Source organism: Schistocerca serialis, chromosome 3, assembly GCF_023864345.2.
Source record: "Schistocerca serialis cubense isolate TAMUIC-IGC-003099 chromosome 3, iqSchSeri2.2, whole genome shotgun sequence".
Taxonomy (NCBI): domain Eukaryota; kingdom Metazoa; phylum Arthropoda; class Insecta; order Orthoptera; family Acrididae; genus Schistocerca; species Schistocerca serialis.
Genome location: NC_064640.1, coordinates 274,954,971 through 274,965,463, shown reverse-complemented (window position 1 = coordinate 274,965,463; position 10,493 = coordinate 274,954,971). Strand labels below are relative to the sequence as shown.

Here is a 10,493-nt window from a genome sequence, read left to right as displayed (position 1 = left end):
TGATTTTATAATTACTTGGGCTTTTTATTCAGGTGTCAAAGTTAATTTAAAAATCATTGTACAAATAATGCAAATATATTTATATCAGTTTTACCTGATATATAGCACGCATTTGATACACAAACCTGGCATGATCTGTTACTTTGGAACACACAATTTGGGAAACATATTAATGATTTAGAATTGAAATTTATTTAGGGGGGAATTAGGCACAGAGAAAGATGCTGACTTGAAGTGAGTTATTCAGTCTCTCATCATTCTCGATTAAAATAAGATTCTGAACATAACAGATGCAAATCAACAGCAACATAAAGGAATGTGACCAGTGGATTGTGTGCCTAGTACTGAGTCTATTCATTTAAAGCAAACTTCATTTTGCTGCAACAATCAGCCATGTTTTTAACACGCAACATGAAAAATAAAAAAAATTTGAAAATATGTCTAGATGCGAATGCAGATACAGTCAGCAGTCCTGGTATTCACTGATTAATTGAAATAGTAGGATAGCCTGTCATTAGTGGAACCAAAAGAAACTGGTGCAATTCATTTATAAAATGAAGTAGTGTGTGGTAATTCATTCCCTGCATTAGAAGGGGAACAATGCTGCAACAATTCATGCCGAGTTGGTCGAAGTTTACAGCAACAGTGCACCATCATATGATGCAGTAGTTAGGTAGCAGAGACACACTAAATGCCTAAGAGGGAAATGGTAGACCACCTCTCTTGGACTTGTACAAGAAATGGAGGCCAAAGTGCTTGAAGACTGGCTTCTTTACTTTGTTGCAGCAAATCCTTTAGTCATAACTGTTAATACATGTCACTTGTTAGACATACCATGAATTGTGAGATCATAAAATAGAGGTAGACACCCCTAATTGCACAACACTTCAAACAAATTTAAAATACAGTAGAAGAAGCCAGTAAGATCTTTCTTGTTTTGAGTAACAATACAATAAAATTTAAATACACATCAAAACAAGGTAATACATAAAATTATTTTAACATCACAGCAAACTCAGTCTTTTTTCTTTATTTTTTATTGTAAAATTGCATGACATTGCTTCAGCTTTCAGTCTGCACTCTGTGGTAGTAGTATGAATCTGCATTTTGTTTTCGGCAGCAGTTTGTGCCCAAAAGAACTGATATTACCAACAGAATAGCCAATACTGTTGAAATACCTAGAGCTGTAAATGAAAGTACATTCTCTCATTAATCTTTCAATACAACACATAAGGGAAAACAATGACTTAATGAATAATATTACTTTAGACATGTTTAAGCTTCAGACACAGCAAAACCCTACATTAAATGACAGACTTTTCCCAAAACAACAAACCAAATGCTTTCCAACTGGGAGAAATTCCTCATTTGATACATTATTGCTGTTTGTCATTAATGTTACTTGGAAGAGAATACTCTAACAAACTAAACAGGAGATACATTTTTTAACATGGAGACATTCTCAACTTGTTTCCTCACATGCCATACATTTAAAAACCAAATAACTGCTTATGCCAGGGTAAATGAGTCATAATCTACATTTCTCTTTCTCATTATACTACAGAAGGAAAAAAATATAAAAGGGGAGGAAACTTGGCAGCTTCAAAGACTATTTAGTAACAATATGCAGTCTGAAGTGCATCAGATCCTACATAGTTTCATTAGACTTTGTCACAGCTTTGCTTTTGCAATTTGTGCATATAATCAACAAAGAGCAACACTGCAGTTATTCTTGTCCACTTTTTCATGACTCCTTGTCTGAATAAAATAAAATAAAAATCACTGAGTCAAGTCCTAAAGGCCTTTCCCTTCACACACACACACACACACACACACACACACACACACACACACACACACACACACACACACACAAAATGAAATACTCAACAACCCAATCTCCTTCATTATGTTACAATATAGTGAACATTTCCATTTATTATGGCAGTTTACTATTATTCCCTTTTATTACTTTGACCCTAGGATGCATGGTGCCGAAAACACACATGAATGCATATGCAGGGCCTCCAAGGCCCTGCCCTAATTTAAAATTTTCCTCTTTTCATATAATCATTATTTGGAGTTAAATTTATTTCTGTCAAATTTATTGTCATATTGAAAAATTCCTAAGAGTAACAGGTTCTGGTGGGCCTGACTAACATTTTATTAATTTTTCTGAATAGGTTCATGGTGCTTCCTTCCAGTGTAAACAATTCCGTCTAAAGCATATGCAGATGTAGCATCACATAACCAAATTATTTTTATGCCATACTTGGCTGGTTTAGAGGGCATATACTGGGTGAAGCTGCATCTTCCAGGGAATGGGACTAGCTGTTCGTCAACTGTGAGCGAATCATTGGGAATCATTCCATTTCTACACTTGTCAAGAAATAGTTCCCATACATAGCGAACAGCCGCAAGTTTGTCATCTGCAGATCGAGCTTCACGGGTATGCCTGTCATGAAATCTAATCATTCTCCTTATATCCTCGAATCTATTTACTTATATGGTGGCCTTATATGTAGGATTTGCCTTTTCATCCAAGAATAATTCTCTAATAGGGACATCCCAACTCTTCTCAACACCAGAAAGCAGTAAAAGACCGAGAAAACCCTCCGTTTCAGCAAGCGAAATGTTTTTCCACGTTTTACCACGTAAAGCAGCCACTCTTCTGCCTTCAATATTTGTGCAGTTGATGATTTCCTCTAGTATTTCCATGGAGATGAAATAGTCCCAGGTATCATTAGGTTTACAGGTTTTCAGACCACGGGCTGGATCAGGTGCCTTCTTTACGATATTATGGACAGGCGTACGAAAAGTTGCAGGAGGATCTAATTTCCAAATCGCTCCATTCCGACTAATGTATGTGTGGTCTTCTATACCTTATTGTGGTGGTTCTTCATTTTCAGACTCTGATGAAGTAATATTATCGGAAGAACTGTCATCTGCCTCAATATTCGCATCTGCAGGTTCATTGGCTCATTCTTCACTACTTGCATCTTCAAAAATATTTCCTTCCTCGCAAGAATCATCTTCTTCAAACCACTGAGCCAAAACACTTTCAAAATTAGCTGCATTTGCACGTACTGACTCTCTTGATTTGTGTGTCGAAGCCATAGCAAAAGGCGTGTCCCTCAAACAGTAGCTTGGGCAGCACTAAACGAGTCATACTGGTAACAATATGGGCCTTGCAGCAACAAACAAACTACAGTAACAATGAGGCTGACAAGAGCAGCACAGGATAACAATACTATGCAATAATAAAACATTTTATAGCAAAAAGATCAATAATACACCTACATCGCCAATATGTGAAAGCAGTGTGTATTAATTTTTAGTTATACTATTACTACTACAGCTACTGCTGCTGTTGGCACTCCTGTTGCTGGAAATACCACTACAGTTACTGTCGAATTAATAACTGCTCCCAAACAAATGTTGAAGACAACATAGGTTAAAGAACATTTATAAATGTGTGAGGGCTTCTGAAGCTCTGCTTATGCATTCACAGTGTATGGGTAAACATATTGAATTATACAAAAAAACTTAAAAAGGTAACTCGTTCAGGTTTGATAGGAGGAATGTCACAGTGTTAGTGAAAGAGTACTGAAAAGCAGTTTGAAATCAAACAAAAAATTACAGATTTTTTTTTTTAAATGAAGACATACAAGGGCCTCGGAGGTTAAAAAGCTATTCAGACATATGCCAGCACATAAAATTACAACGGATATTAGTAATGACATAACAGTTCAATATGAATGCTGTCAAATCCCAAAGGAATGACAAATAGACAGCCAGCAGATGTAGTGAGCAATCACACACAAAAAGTATGCACAACCATCGAAAAATACTTTGTTCTGTCTGACATCAATGTGGTCCAACATGTCATGGCATTCTTCCATATTTTACCTATTAATCTTTTTTTATAGTTTGGGGTGAAGTATGGTTAAGCAATTCAACAGTTGTGTTACACTACAAATATTTGAGGTATCTATAGTTTCACCTTTGGAGTTTTGTCTGGCACTTAATGGGCATTCACCACTGGCTGTGGCTGAAATTTCATATTAAATTGTAAGTGACACTGCCTTTATACAATTGCAACAGATTAACTCCCTTCCCATCCCAAATTTTGAAACTGAGGCACTTTAATGCTTAGAGCCTTCGGACATCTCAGTCTCACATCACTTAATTATAGCATCTTACATAGCCTCTCTGCAAATTTGAGGCACAGAAATATCAGTTTTCAAAAGCTGTGATGTTTCAAGGTACCTTCTTCATTTTTTGTGTGTTACTGTCTGTTATGTAAAATAGTGAGAATAGGAGTTTGATAGAACACATGCAACTTACACATGGTTAGGAACTTCATACCATGATACATTACCCTTGGAGTAAAATTACCCACCAATGCTGTCACGATCAAGATTTTAATCGTAGACCAAGACAAAAGCAAACTAATTACCGTATTTACTCGAATCTAAGCCGCACTTTTTTTCCGGTTTTTGTAATCCAAAAAACCGCCTGTGGCTTACAATCGAGTGCAAAGTAAGCGGAAATTCTGAAAAATATTGGTAGGTGCTGCCACAACTAACTTCTGCCATCGAATATATGTAGTGCAGGCATGCTTTGCAGGCACAAAGATAAATTCTGGCACCAAAACCCTTGCTTCAGTAAATAAATTTAAAAAAAGGGTGGAAGACTAGCTTTTTCTCCGCCCCGAGTTTCGACCACTGCATTTTCATACATTATCCAATGAAATAAATACAAATTCCGTATTGTTCATCTTCGAATGCAGCAGCATTTCAAAATACTACGAAAATCCGACTGGCAAGACTGTTCGGGATGTTTGTCAATATGGCAAACTCTACATTCTGATTTTTTTCCTACCTACCTATGAGAAGAGATGGTTACTGATAGGAACTTTCGTGAATTGTGAATCACATGCAGTATTCTCTTCACCATACAAATAATACGAATATAAACATTTTGCCGTGTATTCTTTCGTGTTTACTGCTATCTCATTTAAATCCTGTCTGCCTAATAAACTACGAAACTAGAGTGAGACAACAGCAAACGCGGAAGAATAAACGTATCCTGCCATGTTTATATTCGTATTATTATTATGCCTAATAGTGACACAGTCAGAAATGAAGCACGGCAATTGACTAGATTTTTAAATCTAAGATGACTCTAATTTCTGTACAGAATGTAATGTGCTAAAGAGGCGTCCGCAAAGATTTTCAAACGAAGAAAAATTTTCGCCAACTCTCATTGTGAGCATCTTGTGTCATACGCAGTCTATTATTTGCTCCTTGTTGATCTTTATTAAAGAAAGCAGCAGTGTAAGTAACAACAAATAGCAGTCTCTTGCCATTGTTTTGTTAGTGAGACAATTTCTCTTTAATTGTAAGCGGCGGTAGCACGCACAAGAGCAAGCCATGCCGCGAGCGGCGACAGGTCGTAAACACTCATTATCGGAATATCGGAATGCGACAAACAATGCATGACACATTAAAATAATGCAGTTTCATTTTAGAGTGACATAAACACCTATAACAAAGAGAATGGCTCTTATCAGATCAAAGAAAAATAAGCAATCAATTCAAACCAGACGAAGCACACAAAAAAGGAAGGGTACCCGTATAAATACGGATGGAGCGCCTGACGCAGAGCAGTGGCTACCTGGTAAAGCATAACTGCTAAGCTTACGACTCGAACCAAACTACTATAGCTATATCGTCATTCAATCGACCTAAATTGTGTCTCATATTGCAATGGACCAACTTTGTTTCGGTTTGGTGGTGCGGCCTAATTTTTTTCTCCCCCCTTGAATTTCAAGTCTCAAATTTCAGGTGCGGCTTAGATTCGGGAATTTTTTTTTTCCTTGATTTCGAGTCTTATTTTTCAGGTGCGGCTTAGATTTGAGTGCGGCTTAGATTCGAGTAAATACGGTAATCCGGTATTCTAGAACCAACTTTAATCTAAAACTAGCGTAGGCTGTAAAGGTTCCCCCTCCACTGTCCTGTAAAGTCCCACACTGTTTGTTAATTAATGTGGGTTCTTGAATACTGGATTCTTTGTTCTGGTATCATATTGGTTTGGCATCAGACTCTCGATCCTGACAGCTGGCAGCTTTACTGCCAAGGTACATGCATCATGGTACTGAAGTTCCTAACCATGTTCCTATGTGACAAATTCCCTATCAAATGCCTATTCTCACTACACATAAATAAGTACCATACATAAAATTATGAAGGTCTCTTGAAATCAGAACAGTTTGTACTATACACTTCAGGTTCATAGAAAAGTTCCTTCAATGTCTAGAGTTCATCATTTACAGTACCTTAGCAGTCTCATGATTCCACAACCTCATTTGATTTAGCCATTGCTTTTCTGATTCAGTCCAGCCACAATAAAATATTATATGTTGTCTCAATTCATACAAAACTAATGTGACTCAGCATTTACTAATATTTTGTACCCACTTTTCACATTCTGATGCATGACTGTGCACACTGCACTTACCTACGATTCATTCTCCAGACTCTCTCTGGCCAACTACTGGGTGCCAAATTGGCAGGCACCAAAACATGCCTATAATTGGATGATGGAGCACACACCTATTGGCTACAGTCCAACAAAGATGAGTAAGGGTAACATTCAATATGTACAAACTGTATCAATGTCAGTACCCCTGTAATGTATGCCATAGGCTCACCATTAGATCATATAGTGTTACCAAATGGCAGGGATGCTCATTGCTATGTTTCACCTGCTGTTCCAGAGAGTTTAAGATTTTTCTGTGGGTTTCTGATAAGGTGGTTTAGCATGCCAGTCAAGGGTGACAGGGCACCTGAGTCTTTACCAAACCAGGAGCCCTGTGAACACGGCTGTTGTCACCTGGAGACACAGGTGTGTCCACACCATACTAATCATAAAGAAGTAGAAGAAATGACAGTGCTTTATCACCAAAACTGTTTATATCATCATCCTGGTGCATGTTCAGGGTAACCTGAATGAGAGGGCTCTAGTCGCACAACAAAAAGTCATCACAATACAACCTCCAAAATGGACTACACTCATGACACATTGAAAGTTAAAAGCCTCACTGGTGCACTCGATGCCTTGCATCATTTGAAAAGAGGCAAGTACACTTGATTAGTATAAAAGCATGTGCACTTAGTGATATGAAAAAAAGTGTTTCCTCATCTATAATACTTCTGTGACTGTGCTACACTATGCGGTGTCATCAATGAAAGGATAGACACCCAAGAAAGCTGAGGACTGCGCTCTCATCAGTAAATAAAACAAACTTGATTAAAATACATATTGTCAAAAGTGATACTCTAAAGTTTCTACATACTGGTTGCTCATGTTGCTGGAGGATGAATCTGTGTTGATGGGTGATCCAAAATTCCCAATCTGGTAAACATCAGTTCGTTTCAAAAGTGTGACTGGAAAAATTTCACCAGTACTGGGTTGTTGACTGAAAAAAAAAGACTATCTGCTACCTACAGTCACTAGTTCTCCCCCCACAAAACTCTCAGCAGAACAACACCTTATCACCTTGGTTTTGTATATGGTGTATTTGATGTCACGAACCTTCCTGCTCCAGTGCCATAAGAAGTGCACTTACTTGTGCAGCCAAACCTGTTAATTATTCAGGAGTTAAGACTCAAAATAAGGGTGGCCTAACAAGAGCCCGATGAAAGCTTGAGGCATTCATGGTGGACTACACCAAGGACCTTGAGATATATAGACAATACTGCTCCATAAATACTGCTGCCTGAATGAAATTGGAGCCTTATGATCACTTTCTACAACTACAGGTGACAAGATTTGTCAAGTGTCCCATACTCATCATCTTAAGTATTTCAAAATGTTCAGTTACCCTATGCATCTGTTTCTTTAGTATTTCATGTCCAGTAACCGGGTGAATGACTTATCAATTACCAGACATCGCACAGATTCATAGAATTTTAAAATAGTGTCACTACTTTGCGATCTGGATGGTTAAAATGCATTGTGTGAGGTTAAAATTACACAAGTAGTTTTACCAGAACCTAAAATCAGTATTTTCTGCTCATTCAGCCAGTCTTTTAGTGCTTCGCTTTAATTCTTTTTATGGACACCAGGTTGCATGAAGTGTAGAACACTGTAAAATTATCCTTGAAATTTGAACATTTAACAGGACTCTACTGTCGATGAACTACTGTTGATAGTTATTGCAGATCATCATCTTACACTATTACAATGCTATGTGGGTCTTAGCCTCTTCATCAAGTGCAGTTCTTCCTTCACCTCTAAGGGCTGACTGTATAAACATCACTGAATGAAGGTCAATTTTGACCTCAGTTCAGAAACTGAACTCTGTTCAGGACTCTGCTCTATTGTATGACACTAAAACTAAACTTCGATCCACAGGTTCAGTGTTGATCTAAATTAGCATGAAACATGTTTTGACAACATCACTAAAAATCAGATACTGACACAATTATTGCATTTCAACCTCAGGTATTAATTGTACAACTTTTGTACACAGTATTTATTATTGAAGGTGTATTGTTTTAAAGATGGAGGCAAGTAAGCTGGATGAGGTGCAATCTTCAAACTTTCCCAAACCAAAAAAGATTTGTTGGTGGAAATCATACTCGACCAATATAAAGACACAACAGAAGGCAAAAAAGTAGGAAAGTTACAACAATCAACAAAGGAAAGGTGTGTAAAGAAGTTGATGTTGATTTTAATTCACAGAAGACTGTGCCAAATTATGACTGAAGATTTCTGAAATATTATGACAATGCTAAGAAAAGGACCAAGGAAACATTCACACATGACAGGGTATAATTTTAAGACACGCTTTACAATTATTACATTGCATATCTATGTAATTACATGTGCTGTATAAAATGAAGCAAAAACAGTGTGAAAACTTTTCAAGGTTGTAAAACAATCTAGCAGTGGTAATTTCATTTGACCTACTGTTATAGAAAATGGGACGAAGCTAATTGCAAGCCTGAAGCCACTAATTTATTCTTATCTCCAAACTCTATAATGATAGTGCAGATTTTCAGACCAAAGTTATAAGCTGTGGTTTGTACACATTTTAATATCCTCAGATGAATTTTTTGCTTACAAGATAGTGTAGAATATTATTCACTTCATCCACTTCTTATTCTACTACAATGATGGCTGTAGTTCATTCTGAACATCAGTAAACGAGTTGACAACTTAACTTCAAATGAAAATGTTCTCCTTGTTGTTGACAATGAAAATGATAAGAACAATAGTGTAAGTTAACTGTTACAGCAATATGTCACATATTTTGAAATAAAAATAATCTCTAATTACAAGCAGACATGCAATGTGAAAACCAGGATTCTGTTATAGAATCTAAAGTGCTGCAATTGCATCCCAAAAATGGAAAGAACAGAAGATGTTCTCAATGTCTAATACTGATTTTATGAAAGAAAATTGGTAGTGGAATTTTTTCATAAGCTTTTCTCCTAACAAAGATTATCATCCATTTCAGACTCTACATACAATGCACTGACAGCTGCATTATCTTGTGCAAGTCAAATGTTGCAGCTACAACAACTGCTGAACAATGTAGTTTTACTCTGAGTCCTAAACTTAAACAACTCAGCATTTTTCAAAAACAAACATTACCAGAGGTGAAAGAAGAGGCAAGTGGAAAGAAATTCTACTGATATGAGATCAAATCTGAGATTCTCTGGACTATATTCCAGGGTGCAAGCACTAAGCCACCATCTGATAATTACAAATTTACTTACATATGCATACTACTAATACTATTATTTGTCAACATATGTGTGTGCAGTTGGCATAGCAGTTTAAGCACTTGTTTTGTAATTAAAAATTTACGACAAATTGTGTAGTTACTGCTATTCAAGCCAACAGAACAGTTTTGTAAAGAGTGTGCAATCATTATTGAACTCCACAAACTTAACTTTTCCCTTTCTTCCAATCCCGCCAAGTGTCTACAAAATGCCTTAAACTGGTCACATTAATTATGAGTCACCTCTAAGAATTGTTACGAGATCTGTCATTAGCTTTACTCATTACTTACATAGCCAATAATTTCTTAACCTAGCCTTAGAGCTAAAAAATATTTTGAGCTTCAACAGTGTGAGAGTGGTGTTTATTTACTTAACGTTTATTGTGTAGATAACAGCCTCTTTAAACCCGTTTATTATTTAATTCTTTTTAACTCATATTTGCATAAAACAAAAACTGTCTTGTAATGTCACTGACTTGTGAACTGATGACTGCAGTTGAACATTATTTGATCTGTGAAATTTCAGCAATCAACAATAATCCTACTTCAAAGGCAATATAATCTGGGATTAATGTTTATGCACTGCAGATTTCTGAGATCACCTTGATCTAAGGTCAATTGCTTTTATATAAAATGGCTGTAAGAGCTTTTATACCTTCATCCACATCTATCCGCCACTTTTATGGCCTTCCTCTCT

At 36.7% G+C, this 10,493-nt stretch overlaps 1 protein-coding gene across 1 annotated transcript in view; it reads right to left on the bottom strand.

The window, feature by feature from the left end:
* Window positions 1-903: 903 nt before the first annotated feature.
* Window positions 904-10,493, bottom strand: part of LOC126470052 (prostatic acid phosphatase-like) — a 58,194-nt gene continuing 48,604 nt past the window's right edge. Inside the window, exon 8 of the mRNA XM_050097554.1 lies at window positions 904-1,184. Within this exon, the coding sequence (XP_049953511.1) occupies window positions 1,063-1,184 (122 nt within the window). The 3' untranslated portion in view covers window positions 904-1,062. The remainder of the gene's footprint in view (window positions 1,185-10,493) is intronic.